A 27,713-nucleotide genomic window follows, 5' to 3' on the forward strand; every position below is an offset into this window, starting at 1 on the left:
AAATGTGAGGTTAGATACTTGCTTCTCCGTCAATGTAAAATGCATATAAACCTGAAATGACACACTGTGTTTATAACAAAAATTTAATAACAAGTGAATTGTTTTTACCATAGTTGTCCCATAGCAAACGAATGCAGTGACATGAAATTCGATAAACATGTAAATTCTGCCGAGCAGGGCCTCAAATGTTTGTAAGGTATTAACTTAGTGTGTATCAGTATATGAACAAGTATCATAAACACATTTATTATAAGAAGAAGAAGGATTTGGGTAGGCTAGATATATCTTTGATACACCAGTAATTGTTTTATATCGAAAGTGTAGACATCTTAATCTCGGAAGTAACAGAACTATAACTAATGCATCACCAATACGGCGTTACATTGCTTCTCAGCTTTACATGACGGCCTTACTTAGTTGTTACAAGAACAAGTGTACGTTTCTAAAAACCCGAGTACGCCATCGTTTTAATTGGTTGTACATTTTGTTAATTTCTAGAATTATGTCAATGAAGCACATGTCCTACATGTGACTATATATTCGATACCTTGTATTCTTACCATGGTGTAGATAATACTAGTACAGGAAAATCTGTTAGAAGATCCAGAAGAATACATTATGTCGGCTTGATGAAAGGTGGTCAATCCCCTTTCAGCTAAATTCTTCCACATTTTATAGTTTGTTAATCATACACTCTGTTGTAATTAATAATTAAATGTATGTGTTATGGTTAGGGTTAGGCATAGCTCGATTCACAGGATCCCTAGTATGCCACACAAGAAATTACCTTCTGTGGATTCCCTACGGAAGTCATGCGAATTTCCTGACGACTTCGAAAGTCGATGAGGTGAGACTAGAGAGGACTATATGATTACCCCCGTCCGTCTATCCGTGTGTCTGTCCGTCTGCCAAAAACAGATGGGATGGACTTATCAAACATCTTATTTATCGTATTGTACGACCAAAATTTTGTCTGAACGCTCTTGCTGATACCAGTAACAAAACAGGTTACCATTTCATGTTTTCAAGATTTTATGTGTAGGCCTAATCGCAGGTAGCATGTTTTATGTATAATGTGTCCATATTCCAAGGAAACAGATATCACAGTTTTGACCTAAGATCGATTATAGCCGTACTATGTTTTAAATGACGGGCCCCAGTGTCGCATGCGCTACACATCGACTCATGATGGTGAATATTTGTAACAAGTTATTTTAGAATACCTTCATGCATAAAAACGTTATGACCCGGACACGAAAATTGAACCGACCCTATTTTGACATTTGACCTCAAAGTGTGACCTTGACCTTGGAACAATGAACTGTGTCTTGTGTGCGACTCATTGTGTCATGATGGTGAACATTTGTGCCAAGTCATTTCAGAATCCCTTAATTCATAAAGGAATTTTGGCACGGACATGAAAAATTGACTCTATTTTACCTTGTGACATTGACTTTAAGGTAGTTCTGCAAAATCAGTCCAAATGCAGTCAGGAAGAAAATATCCCTAATATATATGAAGTAAGTTAAGGTAGTTCTGCAGGTCTGATAAACCGGAAGTGATGGAGTAACGTCATTTATCCGGAAAATGTCCAAAATGATCTAAAATCTGAAAGTCTCTTAATCGAAAAAAAATGTTTTCTTTCATCATGATCAAGAAGTATTGTTTTATCAAAATCCGTTTAATATTTCACCATTTATTCATTATCAAAGAAGATGATGATGAGGTGTTGCGTCTGTAAAAAATTCAAGTAATTGCAGGAACAAATTTATAAGGACACACATACAAACAGACCAGACAGACAGACCGCATCTCGACTCCAATATACTCCACCTCTTTCGAACTTCGTTTCCGGGATATATGAATGTAGAAATACTAAAAAAGCAATGGAACTGCCGATATTTCATAAATAAGTCAGTTTATAACAGAGGCATACAGTCTTTTTTTACGAAGGTCACACACTTTTGTACAGTACCGAAAGCAAACATGCATACAGTCAGGACATCACACCAAATCTTCTTTCATTGGCGGTTGTAAACTAACTAGAGGTATTAGTAATGATTTTATTTAATTTCACCAAACTAGTATTCTGTCTTTATCCATCGAACAGTAGGATTTGTATGTAGATTATTCTTCAAGCAAGAAAATATGTACTTTTGACGCCGACAATGTGCAATTTCTGGACAAAATCAGTGATCCATCGAGTTTTTCTATAATCAGACTAACACATTATATAAGGAAATAATTCATGTTCAGCTTCTTATGAAATATACAAAACACCCCCAATAAAGCACATTAATCACTTTAAAATAGTTTTATCCAACTTTTAGCTTTCAGTTTATTGTTTTGTTCGGTCGCAAAGAAGAGGGGGAGTACAATCTTTATAGGGTGTAGTTACGGACTCAAAAGGGAAGTATTCAATTCAATTTGGTTGCGCAACAAATATAGGCGAAACGCAGGTAATATACATGTATGTTAAAACTTTATTTTCTTTCAGAACTTTTGACTTCTCTAGACTTCGTTTACAATATGTCTAAAGGATATCAGTCTCAATATGTTTATTAGGTTTACGCCATGGCAGCAAAGTAAGAAGGTTGAGATAATTATAGTTAATTAGCTAGCATTATTTAAATGCTCAATAAATTCAAATCAGTCATCAGTTTCTTAAAAGACGTTTCAAGCATAAGACAAAATGTAAGGATAGATTTCCCGGAAGCACAGAGCACCAAAACATTAAGTAGGCCGACAACAAAAAGAAGCTTAAAATATTATAGACGGGTTACTTCAAAAATCCACATAGAATGTGTCTGTATGACACAGGATGCGCCCCCATTCGTACATTTGTCACAAGTAAGGGGCAATAATTCAAATGTTTGCCGTGTTAATGGGGTTTAGCCTAAACAACCATTTTATGAAAAGGATTCATTATTCTAGGCCATATATTTTTTGAGCTGTGAGCATCACAAACAAAAATCCACTATTTTGGCTATTTCAAGGGCCATAACTCTGTAATAAGCGCAAAGATTCTCAAGAAGAATGCCAAGTGTGAAAGGTAACATCATGATGAAGACTCAAGCAAGGTTTCACAAATGTACATATATTCTTTGAGCTAGGCACATAATTATGTAAAAAAATGTGCATATTTTTAATATTATAGGGGCCATAACTTTAAAGATAGGGGGTGGAGCCGACCAAAAAGATAAAAGATGTGCGAGTTTATATCATGATAAAGACTTCTGCAACTTTTCAACAATTTATATTAAATACTTTTTTAGTCATGTGCGTAAAAACGTGAAAATGTGCATTTTTGACTATTTTAGGGGCCGAAACTCTGAAAATAGGGGGCGGAGCCAGACAAAAAAATAAGAGCTTCGCAGGTTCTTATCATGACAAAGACTCATACAAGGTTTAATCAATTTATATGAAATACTTTTTGAGCTAGGCACGTCACAAGGTGAAAATGTGCATTTTTGACTATTTCAGGGGCCATTTCACTGAAAATAGGGGACGGAGCCAGACAAAAAATAGGAGGTGCACAAGTTCATAACACGATAAAGACTCATACAAGGTTTAATCAATTTATATGAAATACTTTTTGAGCTAGGCGCGTCACAAGGTGAAAATGGGCATTTTTGCCTATTTCAGGGGCCATAACTCTAAAAATAGGGGGAAGACCAAAATGAGAAATAGAAGGTGCGCAAGTTCATATCATGATAAAGATTCATGCAAGGTTTCATCAATTTATATCAAATACTTTTTGAGCTAGGTGTGTCACAAGGTGAAAATGTGCATTTTTGACTATTTCAGGGGCCATAACTCTAGAAATTGGGGGCAGACCCAGATGAAAAATAGGAGGTACGCAAGTTCATATCATGATTAAGAATCATGCAAGGTTTCATGAATCTATATCAAATACTTTTTGAGCTAGACGTGTCAAAAGGTGAAAATGTGCATTTTTGACTATTTCAGGGGCCATAACTCTAAAAATAGGAGGTGCGCAAGTTCATATCATGATAAAGACTCATGCAAGGTTTCATCAATCTATATCAAATACTTTTTGAGCTAGGCTCGTCACGAACTTCGGACGGAGGGACGGACGGACGGACGCACGGACAAGACCAAAAAAACAACAAGTACATCATAAATATATGCAAAATACAGAATGATGGGGATGGGTGGTAAGGGGTAGATAAAATAGTCGGATGTTTGAGACAAACACACACGCGCAACTAACATAGATAGATAAACAAACAGACAAGTAAGAAAAGAAAAACTGTGAGACACCATCCATCACACACAGACACACACAGGCACACGCAGACACACACACACAGACACACAAGCAGGAATAAACAACAGTCGGGTACCGCCTAAGGACGGCCGGCGGATAAAATTATGGTGGGCACGATAACAATCATGGTAAAAGGAGAGAGGCAGCAAATGCAAGGAAGCGTAAATGCAAGGGATGGGATGGGGCGATGGGGTAATAGGGATAGTGAGGAGAAAGAGGAAAGAAACGCAAACAATAAACAAGACAACATACACAACACAAAGTATGAGACGGACAGAAAACAAGTTGAAAATAGGGGCACCGCCTTGGCATCGACAGTAACCTATGAAAAGGAAACTGGGGGTTTAAACACGTTAAAGGCATGTCAACCTCGCACTTACTCTATCTTCAACAAGTAAGACATGACGGCATCAATAAATTTGAAAATACTTCAAGTGGTTAAGGAAATACAGAGTGGAAACAAAATGGAATAAAATCTGTTAAAAGATCCTTTGGAAGCAAAGAATGCAACCAAGTAGAATAATAGCAGACTTGGTTTGATTGTGTCCATTCATGACATGTAATGAAATGTGCAACACCTCTCACACCCCCTAGCACCGGTCCAAAGACGACTCAAATCTTTAACCTTGAGTTGTGACCTTGACCTTGAGTCAATATGGCAGACAAGTTCTGCACATTGTCGTGATGAGGTGATTATTTGACCAAAGTTTCATGAAAATCTTTCAAGGGGTTTAGGAGATACAGACCACAAACTTTTGACCTTGAAGTGTGACCTTGACCTTATGCCAACATCGCTGGCTCATAACTTTAGTACATTGTCTGGATAAGGTGATGGTTTGATCAAAGTTTCATGAAAACCATTCAAGGGGTTAAGCAAATACAGAGTGGAAGCTAAATGAAAGGCTCAAACTTTTTATTTTGAGTTATGACCATGACCTTGATTTGAAATGGCACATATGTTCTGCACATGGTTTTGATAAAGTGATCATTTAGTTTCAGTTTCATGAAAATCATTCAAAGGGTATAGGAAATACAGTGCGGATACAAAATGGAAGGCTCAAAACTTTGACCTTGAGTTATGAACTAGACCTTGAGCCAACACGGCTGACACATGTCCTGTACATTGTCTGGAAGAGGTGATCATTTGACCGAAGTTTCATAAAAATCTTTCAAGACATCACAATGTTTATCTAGAATGATTCTTGGAGAGGTTTATAATACACTTGACAGTGTATTTATGTCTTATTAAAGGCATCTATATTTTATAAAGAAGTAGAATAGGTGTCTCTCTGACTGAGTCTGGAACTGGGTGTGAAATTCTCAGCGCTTGGGACATGTAATTGCCTGAGTCATATATTTACTAATACTTGCGTTTGCCAATATTACATGTTGTTTACGTTAACTAGAAAAAAGAGTTACGTTTCGCGTGAAAAAACCTGGAAATATTTGCAATGTGTTGGTAGATACATTAAATTTTATCAAAAACCTGTCAAATTGCGGATGCAGAAGTCATGCATGAAATTAAACATTGACGAAGATTTCAAAAACGATAACAACAAAATAAAACAGTACGCCCTTTAATGTGTAAATATTGCCTATGCAATATTTACATTGTAGAGGACATTAAATAAACCAAATTGAATAAATAAATAAATAATGATAAAAACAGCTTTGCACACGGTTCGAATACGCGATGTGCTCACATGTGTAGCAGTTGGGACTAGGTAAGAGTTTAGAGGCAGTTACCCCAGCAGACACATTGTTAGGTCCCTTTGGAGATATACATTATGCATGCGCTGGTCTTGGCAGTTGGACAATAAAATATGTCATAGAATGACACAGTGTTTCAGTGACGTAAATATTTTGAAACATAATTATATATCTATGGTTACTGTTAAAGTTGTTGTGTCCTGGAGTGTATTGTATAGAGCAATTCACATAACACTGATTTTTCAACATTTTAAGTCTAGCATAATTCATTTCGTTATTTATCATTGTATTGAAGTAATTCAACGAAAAATCTACGAAATAGTTAAGATCTTAGATAAGATTACTAATGAATACTAGTACGGACCAAGTGCCGTGCCAGAGCGATACAACTGTTGAAGCACACACTTTCCGAAGAAAAGTTAATAGGCCTCTATACGAAAAATGGTTATATATTCCTCAAAAAATCCGGGGCTTCATTTGTAATTTTAGACAGTGTCACGATCCTTGACAGTAAGCATGAGCGTTGTGATGAAGTAAACTTTGTAATATGTAATACAAATGTGACAAACAAAATATATTAATAATCATTGAATACAGCAAGAGAACGCATCTCTTGCCGAAAATATTTCAACATTTTCAAGGGGAGGCCCCAAAAACCCAATCCGCCGAGATAGAGACCCCTTCCCTCACCTACCCAACACTCGCAGCAATTCTGCTTGGTTCGTATCTATGCTGCTAATATCTGGCGTACAGTTCAAAAGCATCTAGGTACGCCCGTGAAATTACAAAATACTACCCTAAAATATACCACTTTCGAGAATGTTTAACTGTAAAACTTTAAAAATACTAGTCTAAACCATATTTAGGATAATTTGGTATTATATAGAGACGTTCAGCAATATTACGCTTTAAAAATGATAATATTAAAGCATTTAGAATTAAGATAAGATTGATATTAATCACGATAATTTTACTTTTTTAAATAAATCTACACGTTTTCCATTGCATATAGTAATACATATATTTGTTCGTTGAATATAACACCAAGTAGCTTATCTCTAGTATTGTACAATAATTTATCGTGCAGGCGAAGCAATGCAATTATTAGTCCCCTATTGGTTCACCGTGGAGGTAACTAGATGTAACCTCGTCCGCAATTCGGGATCCTGCATTTACTCAGAAAGTATTCAAGCTAGGTTCATAAGACTTGGTATGTGTGTAGAGATTTATAAGTAGATAACGCAAGTAAATTGTAGTTGTAATTGTAGGTCAAAGGTCAATGTCACTATTAAAGATCATATAAAAACTGTTTCGGCTCCATTACTTTTATATATACATTGATTGATTATCTTAGTGGTACACACAAACGCAGTGTGTCAACAAATGGTCTAGGCTTGTCGTTTAAAGGTAAATGTCACTATTTAAGGTCAAGTAAAAAATTGTTTCTGTCAAATAACTTTTAATAGCATTGAAGGAGTTTTTTATGACTATTCAGCAATGTTTCCCATGATTCAACTATTTGTCGCCCTCATGACCCATGGTTGTCGATCAAAAATCACAATCACTATTGCAGGTAAAGTAAAAATAATATTCCGTTCTATAACGTCTATGTGCATTGACAGATTATCTTAATACTGCAAACAAATATTCCCCATGAATGATGAAACGATGTGTTTTGTACATGATCTATGCTAGCATTTCAAGGTCACTATTACTATAAGACTAAAAAGTTTTTAGTCTTAACACTAGTGCCAAAAACCACAAAGGACGAACACTAACAAAGTTTTTACCGGTCATTTGTTATAATTAAAATCCCGTTTTCGTTTTGATGTTGTTGTTTGTTTTTTGTTGTTTTTTTTTCGTTGTATTCAAGGTAAAACTGCTCCTTAATTAGTGCCTAATATGCATATCAATTATTGCCATTAAATAAGTATATTTATCACAAATATGACGTCGCTGAGGTAAAATGAAATAGAACAAGTGGAAAACCACAAGTCGCCCAACACGACATAAATAAAACTATTGCAAACTCGGTTTGACTGGTCCTTTTCATAGACGGTACTGGAAATGCAGCTACCGTCCGCGCCCTCTCTAGCCTTATCATTCTTTTTCGGTAAAGCAAAGACGTCGTTTTAAGCACAGAAGACCTTGGTCGACTTGCCTTTGTCTATAGTGGGTATAGAAGGAAGAAATTTTGATGTTTCAGCACAAAAGTTAAGTTGTGTCTGTCCTCATTTTATTTATAAAATTCTTTGAAAAAAAAACAACAAATAATCTTAGTGATGTAACCAAAGGCTACGTTTCTAATGACAAAAACAACAAATCTAGAGTAAAACTGAAGCATATAACCTTTATCTCATGGTAGCACGATTTTACGTAGCACCGTGCTGTTAATATAATGCGATACATATAATTATAGCTTCTTTGTTTTTGATGACTTGCTAATAAAAGGCGGTTGTCATTTCTTTTTGTCTATAATAAACGGTTAATTTTTACTTTATACAGCTGCATTGCACTTACAGAATTATGTGTAACTGCAGTTTCGCAATGTTAACGCGATTCCAAACGCATCGGTCCATACGAAAATTAGATATATTTGTAAACGCAAGATGCGTACCAGAAATAGTAAAATAACTTCTTTCGGCACACTGTTTGATGTCGGTTTAGCGTTAATATATTTGTGACCTTTCTGTTACATTCTGAGCTCTCGGTTGTCCTTGGAAAACAAATTTTACGAAAGTTTCGAGTGATTTGGTTTCGTTAACTCCATATAGTGTATAGTGTATAGTGTATAATCTATATATTGTTTTTTTTCATAGCGAAATATGTTTTTTTCCTACGATGATATTATAATTGGGAGTTATCACCAGTATTAAACATTATTGTTGTCTTTTGAATTAATTTGTTTAATTTGATAATATATGAAAGCTAAATCTTTATAAAATACAGTATTTAAATGAAAGTAATATCAGATGCAATTTAAATTCTTAGGTATCATCTCTAAACGCTCGAAATAACATTTCAAATTCAATATTAAACATCCTATATCCTTTTTAATTAATATTTTCATACTTCAATTTCAAAATAACACGTACTTGTGATACTTAATTACACAGAATTAGCATAAGATTTCTATATCGACGGTCTTACAGTTGATCACAATACTTTCGCACAATGTTAATAACAAGAACAGCAACACGTTTGAGCAGCCTCTCCGAAACAATACCTGCATCAGTATGTGTATATCATGTAAATATAATTGACAATTCTAAAAAAATAAATAGAAAAAGTGAGACAAGTGGGCAAAAACAAAGAAAGAAAGAAATGCCTCACAGTTACCAAATATAACAACATCTAGTCGAAGCACAGAGAGACGTTTTACAGTCTCGACCTCATTATTGCTCAGAAAAGTCCAATCGGAATAGCTACATGAAACGCTCCTCCAAAAGCATACTATGCAAGAGTATTATGTATGTACATGTATGTGTAATATACATGGAAAACATAAACAAAGTAAAACAGTTAGACGATAAAGAAAATAATAAACACAATAAGGAACCCAGTAGGGCAAGCCCTTATAGCTTAGTAATGCACCACTGGAGAACTTAAAGGGTTAATTGCGTGCAAAACCTTCACTACCCACATCATGTTTCAAAACTACAAGACAGTGTAAATGACAGTTAGCCCACAGGCATTCCCTTACACTCATAGTGCTAATACAAATGCACAATATCTAAAAAAAAAACGCTCAGGGATAATTTTGTAAAAATGAAATTTAAATAATAATATAGGCATGCACACATTGCCTATGTAGACAGCAGACGAACGAGGGAAAATAATTGGCAATACCAGAGTAAGAAAGAAAAAGTGGAAACTCCTCAGGTTACCCGAAACGACAAAACTAAAAATGTTGGCATAACATGGACGTTAGTGGAAATACATGCAAGCGTCCATGTCCTCTAGACATTGAGCAGAACCACATATTTACACATGTTATTAGTACTAAACAATTAAGAGACATCAATATTTGTGTTCATATGGCGTTGTACATGGAATCTGCAATGATACACACAGTGCAATTTCATGAAAAGCGGTCTATGGTGCCCAGTTAAAATAATAGGCTTGCCATAAACAAAAAAGCAATGGGCAGAACAAAACAAACTGGTAATCAGAGATGGGATCGGATAAAGCCTGCATATCACAAAAACTACCAAAATACAAAATTGAAAAGTAGGCACCATATGTAAGGGGTGATCAAACAATACCCAAAAGCTATGAAAGCTGGAATATTAGAACCTTTTACGCCAAAATAGTCAAGCTGAAAAAAAACAGTAACATTAACAAAACATAACTCTTGCGCTGACTGAAGTGAAAAGATCGAAATATAACAGCTCTTGCTGAATAAACGGAAATACTTTTGCGGCCGCCATACGGTAAAAACAACTCTGCTGTGATAATAAAATAGAAAAAGCCATATTTTAATAATATGTGCTTGAAAACTTACTTAATTTAGAAGACAGGCATATCGGCTGAACATATACCTTATCTGCTACAAGTAAGTTAAATTTCCCAAAAACATACAGCCAAATTGTCACAGTTATGGTACATAAAAGAAACGCTGAATCCCGTACTTTTCTTCCCATATCTCTTGAATACTGCAATATAAAGAGAGTTTATCTTGGAAAAAATAGTTTGAAATGTTAACAGCTGACTGCAATACAAACCGTAAATATTTTGTATTTTCAACATACATTTCCTACCACTAAAATCATGATACCTTATACACCATTTCGTATTTCTTGCAGTATATAAAGAAAAATAATACAACTGTCGGGTGTTCCCAGACACCATGATTGTACTTCGTTTTTACTCTTTTTCAGAACTTGGTGTATACATTCTGTGTTTACTAAAAATTTGACTTAACGTAACCAGATTAAAATTTTATGCAAATAATGACTAACGGGAATTTTATTATTAACCACTACAGCATAAATGATTCAAATAATAACGAGAGTGCCAAATAGTCACAAAATAGCCCTTCACAGCAAAGTATAAGGTCCACTTTAGTGTTATATGTCCGCCGCCAAAATAATTACTTCCTATACTGAATTCATTTTTTTAAACAGAATTACTTTGTAGCAATTCTTTGAATATTGCTGAAATCTCAGATTTTTTGGGAAGTGGGTATTTTGTGCCATACTTAGGTCACATATAAATGTTTTAGTTGTGATAACCGCCAAGCACCACAAAAATATTTTGACTATAGGTTCAGTTTATTTCACAGAATGTTTGGTCAAAATTTGGTTGCAACAGGTATGTTATATCAAAAGCTTTTTTAAAAATTTGGTCAAAAGTGATATTTCCCATATCTGTAATGGTAAAAATGTTTTCATTACCATTAGATATTTTCTTTATTACTGGATAAATTGTAAAATAATGCATGCACTTTGTTAAAACAACAATTCTTGATGAAAGAAAACTGAGAGTTTATCCATTTATTGACTTCCAGTTTTAATCCCATCTTTGGGAAAAATTGAAACTTCTCTTTCCTTTTGACTTTTAAAATAGTGTATTCTATGAGCAGACTAGTTGTCAGTTTTCTGACTTTTGACTTATTCAATAGCCATAACTCCAGAGCGACTAAGGCTATCCCGCTGGCTATCGAACTTGGCAAAGGTAATTCGACACTAAATATTCTGACTTTAAGTTGGAGGAACATTGTAAGAAGTGCTTAAGTAATTAATTGGACATTGTCAATGATCGCAATTTTTCGAAATTTAGGGGCTTCCCAGTTGGCTCTTATACTTATCAGAAATATGATGCCAATTAACATTGTGACTGAAAAAAAGAAAATGTGGAAACTCCACAGGTCGCTCAACACGAAAAAAAAAAGAAAATGTTGCAGGCTCGGTTTGATTGAGCCTGTTCATGAACGGTAGTGAAAACGCATGCTACCGTCCACGCCCTCTAACCCCGGGTTGAGCAGAACTCAACATGTACACATGCTACAAGTAACAAAAACAATTTCGAGACTTCCGCAGATGTATTCATACGGCCGTGCACACGGAACCTTCAATGATACACATGTGTGTAATTCAATGAAAAGCGGCGTATGGAAGTTCAGTGAACGTTTGATAAAGAAACTACTCAAGTGAGAGAGGGAAGACTTTCAATTTTTGCAATTTTGAGTAATTCAAGGCCATTGAACTCTGGAGATACAAAGTCCAACTGGTTGGATATCAAACTTGGCCTAGATTTTATAGCGAAACACACTTTATATAAGCTTTGTTTAGTTCCAAGAAAATTTACGCTAGTTATCGAGCGGTCAATTTTGGCACTTTTTTACTTACTCAAGAGCCATAACACTAGAGACACTGGTCCGAACTGGCTGGTCATCAAACCAAGTCAAGTCAAGTAAATAGTTTTATTTACAAAGTCGGTGTAAATGTAACAAATAACATAAGCTCTAATGAGCTTTTAAAACCGACCTAACATAGCACATGATAAATAATTGGAAGAAGGAAATCTGATCTCTGATCAAGAACAAATCTGTGACATTTTAATGGTTTTCACATTAATGTTAGAATGTTTAGATTTTACAGTAACATATTTTCTGTAAGTATTGTTAACTTAAAAGAAGTGTTTTGACCGATTTAATGGCCATATCTCCAGGGATACTAGGCAGAATTAGCTTTTTATCGAACCTAAATTTATAGTAATACATATTCAGATTAAGTATGGTAAATTCCAGTTCTGAAATGCAAGAATAGTCCATATCCTGTTCTGCTCAAATAATCCAGAATATAAATCCTCCCTTTTTAAATTCACAATGTTAAATAAATGTAAATCCATCAAATGTTAAATGTATTTTGTTATTAGAAATACAAGGAAGTTTTTCTGTAACAGCATGCTTAGGTTCCGTTTTCGTTCCAATACAGCTTCACATTTACAGTATTATGGAAGATTTCAGCACTTTCGTGTGTCACCAAAAATAAACAGAAATTCTTAAATCCCCAAAAAACGCAATACCTTAATATAATAATGTTAACACCATATTTATCAGCATTTGTGATGAAACCTTCTGAAAAGCTTAGAGTATAAATAAGTTGTTGACATTTAGATGTTACAAAACTAAGACCGGCTTTACAGTAAACAATGAATCTTCAATATAAAAAAATAATAACGTGAATCATAATGGGATATGACATGTATTTAACAGTTTAAAATGGCTTAAAATGCAGCAATTTTAACATTTTTGTGTTACTCGTATATCTGCGAATCCGCACCACAGCATATACTACACCTTCCAATGTTTCTAGAACTAGGTCTTGTATTTTATATGTAATTTTATTTACATGAAAGAATTGAAAACGTTTATGTTAACTTTTTAATCTAAATTTTACCTGAGTCCAAGAAAATTCTTGCCACGGTGTTTATCACGACTGGTTGCGGCACTGAACTTGATGTTTACATTGCCGTTAGTAATATTTCCAGGCACACATAGTGACAAAATCAATTGTACAAAGAAAACAGTGTTCCATTTAATCAACATATATTTCACAAATTCACATGAATAGAATATTATAAACAAGTATTTTATAAACTACTACACCATCACTTTATTTCAATACACTTAGTACCTGACGAAATATGTCACGCATCATATAAATGTTTATCTAATATATTGTTTGGTTGTATTACTTGTAGTACATGTTTAAAATGCAGTCACCCGCGTCGTACATGTAGCATACCTGTTTATTATTATTGAATGCTGCAAAAATATCACAGTATATTACAGTATTTATTATTTCTATCACATATTATCAGTTTTAATGACCACTCCAACTCAGCCTTACTCATTTAACTCATCGGGATTATTATTTTATGATTCTGATATTTTATAGTTGCCATCCTTCTTAAGTTAAGGACAGCACCTATCCATAGACCTGGCTAATCAGTGGCAACCCACGAGTAAATTTATTTTATAAGATGAAAGATAGATTATGATATCAAAACGTTGGACACGTTAAAAAATCAGATAATGTCTTAAAATCTTTTTTATCATAGGCAAATATCTGGGGAAAAACAACAAGCGCATGGGCATATATATTTTATTTCACATTATGATAGACAATATCTTTATTTACGACTGTGAGAAGTTTTGCTCGAAAGAAATGTTTATTTTGAATTGTTTTTATAGGCGTTACAATAAACGTTACAAAATGTGGCAATTAGACATTTTTTGTCAGAAATTTTGCTTTGTATTGCTCAGCATTAGGAATACAGATTTCCAACAGATTATCGGTACTCATATAGAAACTATCTGCGCGCTACCTATCGCAGACTTGCTTTTTATATTACTATTAAAAAGATTTAAAATTTATGTAAAATTTAATACTAATTATGCAGGTAAATGTCATCAATGCCTTCAACAGTACTTCACGTTATCTGGACGATATTAAAACATAGATAATACGTAATTTCCTCATACCATTTGCTAATATATATCCTAATAGAGAACTTAAATTAATTCTAGCTAGCAATGCTTGTTTTAGATTTATAAATATACAGATAGTGGTAATATACATCAGATTTATACATTAGAAAATATAAGACAAAAGAGATGACATTAGTTTTGTTTTCAATGTTACTTATCTTGAGATGTACCATTTAAAAAGCCAGATGGAAACTTTGACCTTCCTAGTACATTTCTATGAGTAAAAGTGTGTTACTATTACCAGAGAGCCGCCTCTTCACCAGGACTTCAGTTATTGTAAACTTGGCAAATCTTTTCTTACATTGTATCACCTTAACTTATAAGGATCTTTTTACAGACTTCATTAATTTTCACAAGAAGAAATGAAAACTACAGCAAATCATTATATACCTGAACTGCTTATATGTTTATTAGTATCAATTTTCCAACAGAAGTTCAAACTCTATTTTTGTTAGAATTATCAAATTTTGTTGTACAACTACGAAAGTGTGCCTCAATTTAAGGATTCATTTTTAAAGATAATCTTTAATGTTATTTTGGAATATCCAATAAAATTCCATTTTTATATTTTCTCTTTTCAGATTGAAGATTTTTTTCTGCATTTCTCATAGTTATGATCCGGACCTAACTTTACTTCTTGTACTAAAATGAGTCATTTTGGTGCCATACACAAAACAATTCACTGTGATCATCAAAAATGTAATAATTTAATTATGTTTGATTTACTGTCACCAAACATGAATTCTGCTTATTAGCTGGTGCTAGGGGTGGTGGGGTGGGGGGGGGGGGGGGGCATGGGCAGTTCATGAACAGACTCAATCAAACCGAGTCTGCAATTTTCGCAGTTTGCCTTGTTCTCGATACTTCCGAGGGATCTACTTTCCAGATTTTATTGTGTATAGCAAGCTTATATAAAGAGCTGGCTTTCGACTGCATTTGTTGTAACTGTAAATAATAAATAATCAAAGCCTTGAGATGTCTGGTGGTTGCGGGTTTTGCTAGAGTTATTTTCATTTTAAATGCCAATTTATCAATATACATGTATAAGAAACAAATACTGATATGCCTCGATCTAAGATAAACTCTGCCTGACCTTAGAAGTCAGTGATGTAACCATGGGCTGGAATACCTAATCATTGACAGATCTTATATAATCTAAATGGCCAGTGTGAATTGAAAAAGGATGAATAAGAACTGCTTGATCATTGATAATTCATCCGCATCGTTCATGAATGGGACTACTTTGTGTAGCACATGAACAAATTCATTTGGATGTGATTTGGAATCAAATAAAGATGCTACATGATTGTCAGAAATACGCTTAACTTTGGTAGCGGGATAAACCCGCAACCAAAAATGATAAGAACGTCGTCCGCTTAATATCTTTAGTTCTCGGTACTTCCGAGGGATCTACTTTCCAGATTTTATTGTGTATAGCAAGCTTATATAAAGAGCTGGCTTTCGACTGCATTTGTTGTAACTGTAAATAAAAATGATAAGAACGTCATCCGCTTAATATCTTTGGATTAGTCAGCAAATTTGGTGTTTATATAGCTTCCCCGAGACACTGGTTGGGATTGTATTTTGGGCCACTTAGGTCAAGGTCAATGTCATTGTTACTAAAAATAGGAAAGTCACCAAATAGTTTTAGTTTGAATACTGATCGCTTTCATTTTTTGTGCATAGGTTCAAGACCTAGTTCCACGGCGTTGTCGTTTCTTGTTTTGGGTTTTAAAGCTGTATGTTGGAACATTGGTAAAAAATGTATGTGAATCTGTGCCCGTATTTATCAACAATATAATTTATGTCACACATTCAGACTAAGACTGAGAATTTAAACTTTTGTCTGGTGGTTTATATGTAGAATATTTGAAAACGGGTACAGAACTTATGCGTAATAAGTTAATATTCTTTACGCAAGGATGCATTAAAATATTTTTGAACTCCTAAGTCTAAAATGTTTAACCTTTAGCCTGCTGAAGACAAGTGATTGTAGCTTTGCGACCATTGCAGACCAAAATCAGCCTGCACATCCATGGACTGTTCGCTATTATTCAGTAATTTGTCACTGAACATCCCTTCAAATAATAAATTCTATTACCTAATTTGAATGACGGACCTGTCCATTTTAGAAATTTAGCAGGCTTTTGGTTGAAAGCAAGTCTACACTACGGAAATGAGATACGATCATACCATCCTATTACACTCCTCCCACAGAGCTACCAAAAGAGTGAAGCGGATTTTGAGATAAGAATTAGGAATGCCGGACATAGGATAGTCTGCTAAATGTAGGTCACAAGTATATAAGTTGGAGCTAAAGGACAGATATTTTCATTCACAGCTAACTTAGGATAAATATAAAGGTAAGTTTTGAATGTCACTCAATCGAAATATATAATATATTTTGATTGTATTGATAAATTGTTTTGTGGATATAAGAATGCAATATATATATGCACTTTTATCTTAGATATCTTTTAACGGGTCTCTAGGGGAGAAATTCCAATTCATGTTTAATTTGTGAATGTACTAGTAACATCACATATGAAGTATAAAATGTTTTCCTGAACACGAATTGAAACAAATACGATGTGTCATTTGCAATCTGTTTATAGACATTGTAACAAAAACAGTTATGAAGGGGCCTCTTTGGCCGAGGGGTGAAGGTCACTGACTATGAACCACATTTCCATTTTCACTGACATTTCAATGCCCCGCTAGTTGTTCAGACTTCTGACACTAGACTATTACAGAAGGCCGCTTGGTCTACCCATGTCCCGTCGATATCCACAATAAGGTCCGAACTGACGTCTAGGATCATAAGCCTAAAGGAAGCCGTATGCTCAGCCAAAGCTATTGCAACTAGGAATGAGAAATTGTACAAAGGAAACAAGCCAATGTGAACCTATTCTGCTGAAATATATTGCTCTTTGTCCTCAAAATATAGTACGAAATAAATTTCTATTCCATAATTGCCTGATGATATAAATGTTTTAATTTGATTTACAGGAAAACCGATTATTAACATTGTGAAAAAGAGAAAGCGTTAATATGATAGGTGTGACGTTGTTATGCCTGGTTAAAACTCTGTGTGCGTCATCTGTGGCTGCTGCAGGGCAAGTATTGAATAAATTATAATTTCACGAATTTATGTACCAGTTTTCATTGAAGCATAAACATCTAATAAATTGAAAGCAAATACTGAAAGTTTGCGTCCTTTTAAATGTAATAAAAACGATACATGTGTATTGTGAGCATTTTGAATTTTACGATATTATAATTATGTTGCAAAAATTAATTTTGACGTTTTGAACGTACCTATTTAAATGATTTCCCTATGTTTTACAATTCAAATGACTTAAACAGTTACAATATGTTCAGCTTTTTAAAATGATCTAACAACAAGTAATCACAATTGGAATTCAAAATGTGCTACCACAAAATACCTAATTTTATAATGACCCCCCCCCCCCCTCTCTCTCTCTCCTCTCTCTCTCCTCTTCTCTCTCTCCTCTCTCTCTCTCCTCTCTCTCCTCTCCAACACACACCACGCACGCACACACGCACAATGATTAATAAAATATTATTTTGAAGTCGAAAAACTATACCATATGATTTAAATAGTGTATTAAAAAAACTCGTTTAAATTTAACTTACTTCGCTTATCTCAAAAATCTTTTCTTTTTCGTTTTTTATAGAACCCACTGGATTGTTATACCTGATAAATTCACCCCGGGAACGCCCCTACCCCTGACCTTTACTTTCTACAACACTTCCGGAGTAGATGTCGAGGTACAGGTTGACTTGATACGTGACGACCATCATAGCGTGGCCACTCTTCTACATACATTCAAGGAAGGTACTGATGAACTTAAATCATCTGCGGATGTTTCTAAATTGATTTTTGTACTTGTAGCATGTGTAAATGTTGAGTTTTGCTCAACCCGGGCTAGAGGGCGTGGTTTGTAGCATATATTTCTACTACCGTCCATGAACAGGCTCAGTCAAACCGAGCCCGCACCGTTTTCGTTTCTGTCGTGTTGAGCGACCTGTGCAGTTTTCACTTTTTCTGCTTTATTCCACGTAATCAGTATCACTTCATAGACTAAGAGAACTCTTTAGGCAGGCTCTTGGAGCTCTGATTTCAGAGAAGTTGTTTGGTACATTGGTGTAATTATAAGATTTACCTTAATTTTATGTTTTACTTAATTAATCTGGTATTTTCCCCTAATGTTAGAGCCTTTTCTCAGCGGGGATTTTATATACACTGTGTTGTCTAAGTTGTTGAGAATAGGGTAAGTGCGAGGTTAGCATGCCTTAAATGCGTTTAAACACCCAGTTTCCTTTATATATGTTACTGACCGTTCCAAGGCGGTGCCCCAACTCGTTTTCTGTCTGTCTTGCATTTTCTGTTGCGTCTGTTGTCTTGATTGTTGTAAGAGTTTTTTATCCTCCTCTTCAACCCTCCTTTCGCCACCTCCTTTCCCCTTGCATTTGCGCTACACCGTTTTTAGAATCCCATCCCTCTTTACTATGAGTAAGTTTTCGTGACACTCAACCCCCTTTATTTGGCTGCCGGAATCCTAAGGCGGTACACGATTTTTTTCCTGCTAATAGGTGTGCGTTTGTGTGCTTGAGTATCTAAAGCGGTGTCCTAGAGTGTTCTTGTATCTGTCGTGTCTATGTTAGTTAGGATGTGGTTGTGGTTTACGTTGTAGAGTAACTGAGATTAAGGTGCGTACCATTCCCTTTGTGTATTCATCCTTGTTCTACTTTCCCCTTCTCCTCCACCCCCTTTCTATCCCTTACCACGTTCTTCCCCCTCTATCTATAATTGGTATAAATTTGTATGTACTTGTTAGGTTTTTGAAGCAATCCGTCTATATTTTTTACGTTAGAGCTTTTCTGTTGTGGGCCTATTTTGCAAAAGCGTGGCTCTGAGGCCCTGGTTTTAGCGCTCTGTGCTTCCGAGAAATCTACCCTTACCTATTATCTTTTTTAGCAATGTGACATGTCTACACTTAATGCAGTGGACAAGGTTTTCGAACTGACTATACAATTTTTAAAATTATTTAGAAAATGTTTTAATTAGACTTTAATCAAATTCATAATTCATAACGATCTCTTTTTCAACGACAATCAAATAGCTTCCTTATGCTTATTTCATTTCAGCCAAGTCGGAAATCTTGCAGTTACAGGTATGTATCTTTACACCTTGCATATTATAATACATAAATAAAATGTGATTTTAATTAAGACAATGTTTATTTGAATATTAAGTGTTTTATCATTACATGATATATTTTATTACATGTTTGACGTCTTTAGAGTAAATAAAAATACACAAATTTAGTAATATCCTAGTATAATAAAGCTTTGATGTTATCGTCTTGATTACAGATGTTTGTCGAATTGACTTGGTCCATGACAGGTAAAGAACGGCGAAAGTGTGATGTTTCAGCAGGAAAAGTTTATATATGATAAGAAAAATGTTACATTTATGTCTTTCTACATTGAACTTATTAAACTCGTGGAATAAATTCAATATGGAAAGACACTCGTGTAATATCCTCTTTATATTTCGTCCAGTTCCAGAACGCAGATAATGCGCATCTTTCGAAAATATGTGTTTCATTATTTTTTGCTGCAGTATACATAAATTAACATCCTTACACCCTAAAATTCTAAAACAGGTACCGAGCACAGGGGATGATCCAAACACATACACTCTGCTTATCAACGGTTTAAGTGGAGTATATTTCCAAGAGCATGGTATCATTCATTACGACTCGGGATCTATGCCAGAAAAGTTTGCAATTCATATACAGACAGACAAAGGCATCTATAAACCGGGACAGACAGGTATAAATTCTTTTCTTTTTTTTTCATTTCATCCGTTTACTTCTTATACATAAAGAACTTATTCTAAAACACTGACTTGTGAAATCTTCACACTCAGCTTTCAAAGCAAGTGTACCGATTCGAACAATTTTATCCCATCATTTTGATCATAGATGTTGTTAATATCAGGATTCTATAGCGATTTCCTTGTATTCGATTGCCCCCCCCCCCCCCCCCCCCCCCCCCCACAATCCATCCAACTGGATTTCCTGATTGCTTTTAGATTTGGCCCAATATTATTTAAACAAATAGACTGCACCACAAGTTCTCTACAACATAAATTAATGGTCCTGGTTTCTACCCGGGTCAAGATAAGATCAAAGAACGTAATTTCGAACATTCATTTCCGGAAAAAAGATGGAACAGACGAGGTCTTTTCTCTTTCCCAGTTAAAATATAAAACTATATATATATATATGTCACATTGCTTTGACTGCTACAGTATATATAGTCAACATCGAGCTGTGACAGGATTTACTTAGTGACGATATAACTGCCTATTTCAAAGCAATGTGGTATTTGTATGATTATCATATTACACCGAACAATATTGGAATAACTTTAAACGCGCTAATTTGAACAAAAAGGAAAAGTAAGGGAGACTCTTTACCATTATACAGAGATATATTTGTAGAATACAGAAAATAGCCAACTTATTTAATGGCAGTGCAGTGATTCATTTGATGTTTTCATCATTAAGTGTACATATTAATAGTATGTTAAAATTGATTTTCATCCTCTTTATTTGCCCGTAAGTACATCTGGTATTGAAATACTGAGTTGCAAATTCAAACAATGTGTTACTTCACAAAGCTCCCCGATATTCATTTCAGTTCGTTTTCGAACATTTGGAATTTCATCCGATATGATGGTTTACACTGGTCAATTCAACATATCTGTCTATGTAAGTATGATATTATATAATATAGTTCAGTTATGGAATTATTACGCTTGAATGTAAATGTATAATGCTCATTATTATTACAAGTAGGCAGTAGGCTGTCTCCTACAACTGAATTACATCGTACAATTACTACAAAAACTAAAAAGACGTTTTCGAAACTATATTCTATAATTTCTATCCCTTTAGTTCTGTAAAAAGACTGTCCAAAAAAAGTACCGTGTCATGTGGTTTCAGAAATTGTGAAATAAAATTTAAATATGATTATGCTTATCAAAATAAAAAGTAAGGGTAGATATCCAGGAAGCGCAGAGAATTTGACTTACACAAAACGTTTATAACTCTACATGTACTTTAAAAAGAACAAGAAAGTCGCTGCGCTGTCACAAGCATAGATACAAGTAAAAATTAAAACAATTTAAACATTTACTCGGAAAGTGATTTTTGTTTCTTATGTTACCAAAGATATTTATTCATAAACAGTTATCTGTTGTAAATTTAGCGAAAAGTTGCAAGGAATACAGTTTACCTTTCTGTAACACTTATTTTTTTTATTTTGGGTTTAACGCCGTTTGTCAACAGTATTTTAATGATGTATTAGCGGACAGTTAACCTAACCAGTGTTCATGGATTCTGTACGAGTAAAAACCTGTTCTCTGCAAGTGACTGCCAACTTTTCCACAATAATCAGAGGTGAAGGACGAATGATTTCAGACACAATGTATTTTATCAAATCTTCACCAAATACATACAGCCCGCCCGGAATCGAACTGGCGATTCCGTGATCCGTAGTTCTGCTCTAACCCTATTTAGCTAAGCGGACACTCTAAAATTGATTGTTGCATAAAATGGGTATTAGACATGTTAGCAATATAAAGTGATATTTTACAAAATAGACAATTGATTATTATTAAATAAAGGACCCAAAAGGCAACCAAATGAAGAAAATGACGAATGTATCAGATACGACGTATGGCGTTGTTGAAGATTCTCTTATAATGGACACTGAACCTGTTCTGGGAAAGTGGAAAATTACAGTCAGTACAAATGAACATTTGGTATGTATTCTGCTTTCAAAGTTTCTTGAAAATACCTTTATCAGATTTGAATGTGAAATATTAAAAAGAATTTGATTGGTTGATCTGTTCATTACGTTTTCTTGAAAGCATTACACATTTATATCAAATTTTAACTACATAGCATTGTAAAACATGATAATTTGTATAATTTGTGCAGCAGAACCTTTTATTGAAATAAAACCTTTTAATGAGAAACTGGTTTTACTATTATAGTGACTTTGTGTGCTAATTAAAACTTAAATTACTAGTTTAAATCAGCAAACAAATATTTTATTCTCATACCAGTTTGCGAATTACCATTTGTGTTTAAATAGATAAAGGAAAAAACGACAGTTACTAGTTTACGTTTCATGTTTACTATCATAAAATGGCACAATGGAACTGACGGGCAATATACATTTTCCTAGATTCTAAGACTATGCGTATCTTTTGAAAATCCGTTAGTTATCTGTGATGTAATACATGGATGTTATCTGTGATGTAATACATGGATGTAATACATGGATGTTATCTGTGATGTAATACATGGATGTTATCTGTGATGTAATACATGGATGTTATCTGTGATGTAATACATGGATGTAATACATAGATGTTATCTGTTATGTAATACATGGATGTTATCTGTGATGTAATACATGGATGTTATCTGTGATGTAATACATGGATGTTATCCTCAAAGATATATCGTTCTGATATAGCTGCATTATGCTTTGGTACATCTCGCATTTTTGTAAAAAAACATATATTATACAGTATTTATGTATAAGAATTATTGATATTGCATTTTTGATCTTTCAGTTTGCATCAGAAGATAAATATTTCACAGTGGATAAATACGGTACAACCATTAGTATAGTCCTATTTAAAGTAATGCATATGAGTAGAAGTATTGAAGATTGATTGAGATATAAAATCATGCCGACGCCGAATATCTAGCGCTAACGGCAGACGAAGACACTGGTGTCCATCCGAGAATTTTTTCATGGCACTGGCTAGTGCCAGGAATGAACCCTCGACCATCCACAGGCGAGGTAAAGTCAGACCATTTGAGATGAGAGGCAAATCATTTAAATTCAGCAACCTTAACCAGTCCTTATTGTTGTTTACGACCAAAAGGTGTGTAGTACAAATTCTTTTTGCACACATATTTTTGAACGCAGACGGGCAATTGCTTACAAACCGTCTGTACTAGGTTCCTTGTTGCCGGTAAATAATTTTGGTAACACGTGTCAAAATTGAGTATGCTCGATTAGTAAATGTACTGTTTGCAAAGATACCACGTTCTATAGTTCATGCTTAATATGTTTCAGTACTGCCAAAATTCCACGTAAGCGTCGAATTACCCCCATTTGTCGTTACTACAGACAAAGAAATGCACGGCACAGTCAAAGCCAAGTAAGGACAGTTCTTCTAACTATGTTGACGAGAGACTGTATATGAAGATAAGTAAGAAATGTCAAGTACGTAACAGTAGTTTAATGTAGAATTTATGATGTTTTTGAGTTTGTTTGCGTAGAAGTTTAACAACAAAAGCCATGGGATGTTAACGTTTTACTATATATATATATGTCTATTCCTTGAAAGAGAATATTAAGATGAAAATATGATAATATTTAAAAGTTAGGACCATATCTTAATTAGTTGCAGTATACAGGCAGAAAGTCTGCGGACCAAATATGAATCTTGACATAGGTATTCCTGTGTTTTCCTGACTCAGCTGTATTCTTACAGGTACACATACGGCAAGCCTGTAATAGGAACTGTGAAGTTGTATGCTGATATTGACTACCGTAATACTCCGTGGAAGTACCATGGTGATGAAGTCATGGTAGAAGCCGCCTTTGATGTAAGTGTATATTGTACTCTTATTCAGTGTTGTAAAATATGTCTTTATTTCTAAGTCCTTAAAGGTCCATTACTAAGGGAAAGTGAGTTGGCAATTTATTTCATAGCCAGTGCATAGACTTCTGCAAGACACTAAATAATGAAGATTGGCAGGTCAAAATTTACAGAAGGTCTTTGGAACTCAAAGAAATGTATGTGTATTATGTTGAAATTTCCATGAATCGACAGAATGACCCCCCAGGTCTTTTTAACTTTCTTCATACTTCATAGAAAAATAATTGTACATATACTGCGATTTATTTCGAATTTCTACATACGAACTTTCATTTTCCAATAAACTGAAATAGTTTCTGTGCTTTTTAAAAGAAATTAAAATGTTCACTTTCCTTAGTATTGGACCTTTAAGAGCTTAGAATCTCCATTTTGTGATTGACAACCTCAGTTTGTAAATATAAACTGATAATTGGTCACCTGCCAGGTATTGTCAGGCCTTTCAGCTTGGAAAACTATAAACTTGTGTATGGTACAAGTTGCAATTGTCAGGATGAAAAAATCTTACCGATACATGCTTTGCTATTTATTAAGAAAAAGAGATATGTTTAAATTGAGTTTGCATATAAAAAAAACAACAAGAGTTACTGTTGAATCGTGAACATTATCGAAAGAGATCGGAAGGGTTGAGTGCAGTATTATTCTCGAATCTATAGTTACGAATGCTTTCTCTGACCTGAACACAATTTATGGAAGTTTTTTCAAAACAAAACGAATTTCAGTTACATTCTTTAAAGACTAAACCATAAAACCGCATATATTTCCTCAACATAATATCTGTAATATCCACTCGGAATTGATTGGTACATTACATATAGTTATGTCAAGAACAAATCTATTTTCACTTGTGAAAGTTATTTTACTTCAGTCTATGTTATTAAGTTTGATGTTGAACACACTTTATCATGATGTGGGTATTAGCTTAGCCCGCATTAGGGTTATCTGAGAGTAACGAGCCAACTTCATCAAGCTTGTAGGTTCGAACCGTTAATGTTGCGTTTTTCAAAGCCTATCACTCAGCAACAACCAGAAAAACGTCTGTAAGATAAAGAAAAGAAACACATCACAAAAGTAAGAAATATAAATTAATCGAATAAGATTTTGATTAAAATGCAAATAGTTGTTATGGTTCGAAAATACGGCATTTTATTATATCTGGGTATAAAGAGGTCTTTTACATTATTCACTAAACTTTAGAGGCACTTAAACATTTCATATTTTATCAGTCTTAATGGATTGTTAATTAATGTTCAATGACTGTAATAGGTGCATATGCTATTTAGGGATAGAACTAAGTTATCTAATTTTGTCTATACAATAAAACGATTATTGGGAAAGAATTTTCTTTACCCTTTAATTAGCGTGTTCGCCACACACGATTATGAATCTAGGGTTCGCGAGTTCGATACCTGGGTAGATAGTTTACGACAATTTGAAAACAAAACGCTTTATAAATAAACAATGGATTCTTAAATTTTCTCTGAACTCCTGAAGAATGAACAAACGGTTACAGTAGAGTGACATCATTGGAACGTTATAACTCGGAAAAAACGAGTCTGATATTATTTTGCATTCTACCCTTCCAAACGATCCTATAGATTTTATTGTCTACAGATAAACGGGGAGGCAAAATTCACTGTTCCATTCAGCCGAATTACTAACGAAGTTGATCCGAACTCATATCAACCACTTGTTGAAAAGTTAGCAGGATACCACCTACAGATTAAAGCCTCTGTCACAGAAAGTATAAACAACATAACAAGAAACGCATCAGCTCAGGTTTGTATGTGTTTGGAAAAAGGTACAACGTAACTTAGATATCTTAATTTATTATAATTACCAACAAATTGATTTCTCCCTTTAGACTAATACTACAACGTATTGTTTTGATGACGTCATTGTGTGGTATTCCTCTCCTCATGACAAAGGATCCACATTCTTTTTTGAATGATTGTGTATTACAAACTTTTCTCAAATCATCTTGAATGTTTGTTTCGTTTCTAGGTGGGTTCTTGCGTTAGAAACCTATCAAACATGTGAGAAGTAATCACAATGAGTATTATAGTAGAAAGAATACAAATATTACTAAAATAACATAGTTTCAAAGGGACAAGATCGTATATCTTATCTTGTGTTTTCGAAGAAGATGCATTATAGTATATTGTCCACTTTATGAGTAAAATTTATCTCTTTAGGTTTTGTTCTACAAGGAACCATACAAAATAGGATTTGATCATTCTTCCAGTATGTCCTTCTTTAAACCAGGACTGCCTTATATTGGACATGTAAGTAAGATACATCGCTGCTTCTTTGAAATCAGCTGATATTCATAAAAGTATGTTTTAATTATTTGTAAGATGGACTTAGGAAAGGTGCAATTAGTTTGACTTTTAGTATAGTGCCTTCATTATATTTCAACGTGTGATGTTAAAATGAAACACCACTGATTGGTTGTCTCACATGACTTTGTTATTCATATTGCTGCATGTGACAAATAGCTCTTGAATTAACAGATTGATCTCTATCTCTGTTCATTCATTTAGATATTTTGATAAGTCATTCTCATAATTTTGCGAAACTGTGACTGGTACTACTTTCGATTTAGAATGTAGGATTGTACCAAATCGAGATAACATTTTTGTTCTTCATGCTGTTTGCAAACAATGTGTAAGTGACAAAATTTAAGAAATAATTTATAGAAAAAGAGTGCTTTAACACTCGATGGACAGTTATACGTCGGGCGTAATAATTTCACGAGGGCGCAGCCCTCGTGAAATTATTTGTACGACGTATTACCGCCCGAGTGTATAAATAGTGTTAAAACACGGTTTTGCTATAAATTATTTCAATTCTTATATGCCTTTAATCTAAAACAGTAGATAAAATATAGTAGCGCTCTTTCTTGGTCGCAACAAAAACTTTGACGTCACCGCACGTTAACGTGACGTCATTCTAGCGTAAGCGTGTTTTAACAGAGACAAGCATATTAGAATATTTAATATAATTTGACCATTTCATGTAGAGTATTAATCACTACACTGTGGAGTATAAGTAGACCCTTTGGGACATCCGTTATACGAGCATCAATGCATTCACAAATTATGTTTTTAAACCTAATATATTGATCTTTCGTCGTGTTTGAGACAAAAGTAAATTAAAAATTGTATCATTATTATATACTTTTGTAAGTTAGTAATAAATATCATCAATGCATTGTACAGGTAACACTTACACAGGCAAATGGTAACCCAATTATATCCAGCACTAAGGATGTTCGGCTTGTGAGCTATGTGAAGTTCTACGACTCCACCTTGTACAGGTATCGGGCTCAGTACCTCGCTGAACAAACATACGCCCCTCCACCAACTGGTGTCCTGGAAGTTTCGGTAGATCCGCCAGTGAATGCAACTTCTCTACATTTAGAGGTGTGTCTCA

General features: G+C 34.3%; 2 protein-coding genes across 3 annotated transcripts in view; one reads left to right on the top strand and one right to left on the bottom strand.

Annotated features, from left to right (window-relative positions):
* LOC123532524 (beta-1,4-N-acetylgalactosaminyltransferase bre-4-like) overlaps positions 1 to 13,655 on the bottom strand; it is a 35,207-nt gene extending 21,552 nt beyond the window's left edge. For both annotated transcript variants that reach the window (XM_045313980.2, XM_045313979.2), the window contains exons 1-2: positions 13,405 to 13,655; positions 10,506 to 10,656 (exon numbers count right to left, since the gene is read on the bottom strand). In XM_045313980.2, the coding sequence (XP_045169915.2) occupies positions 10,506 to 10,644 (139 nt within the window). In that variant the 5' untranslated portion in view covers positions 10,645 to 10,656; positions 13,405 to 13,655. The remainder of the gene's footprint in view (positions 1 to 10,505; positions 10,657 to 13,404) is intronic.
* Positions 13,656 to 16,779: 3,124 nt separating this feature from the next.
* LOC123532713 (CD109 antigen-like) overlaps positions 16,780 to 27,713 on the top strand; it is a 45,596-nt gene continuing 34,662 nt past the window's right edge. The window contains exons 1-13 of the mRNA XM_045314264.2: positions 16,780 to 16,861; positions 17,508 to 17,614; positions 18,197 to 18,357; positions 19,671 to 19,696; positions 20,192 to 20,360; positions 21,233 to 21,303; positions 22,221 to 22,358; positions 23,181 to 23,220; positions 23,693 to 23,777; positions 24,114 to 24,228; positions 25,893 to 26,057; positions 26,474 to 26,563; positions 27,500 to 27,703. Coding sequence (XP_045170199.2) covers positions 17,550 to 17,614; positions 18,197 to 18,357; positions 19,671 to 19,696; positions 20,192 to 20,360; positions 21,233 to 21,303; positions 22,221 to 22,358; positions 23,181 to 23,220; positions 23,693 to 23,777; positions 24,114 to 24,228; positions 25,893 to 26,057; positions 26,474 to 26,563; positions 27,500 to 27,703 — 1,329 coding nt within the window. The 5' untranslated portion in view covers positions 16,780 to 16,861; positions 17,508 to 17,549. The remainder of the gene's footprint in view (positions 16,862 to 17,507; positions 17,615 to 18,196; positions 18,358 to 19,670; positions 19,697 to 20,191; positions 20,361 to 21,232; positions 21,304 to 22,220; positions 22,359 to 23,180; positions 23,221 to 23,692; positions 23,778 to 24,113; positions 24,229 to 25,892; positions 26,058 to 26,473; positions 26,564 to 27,499; positions 27,704 to 27,713) is intronic.

Source organism: Mercenaria mercenaria, chromosome 11 (assembly GCF_021730395.1).
Source record: "Mercenaria mercenaria strain notata chromosome 11, MADL_Memer_1, whole genome shotgun sequence".
NCBI classification, from domain to species: domain Eukaryota; kingdom Metazoa; phylum Mollusca; class Bivalvia; order Venerida; family Veneridae; genus Mercenaria; species Mercenaria mercenaria.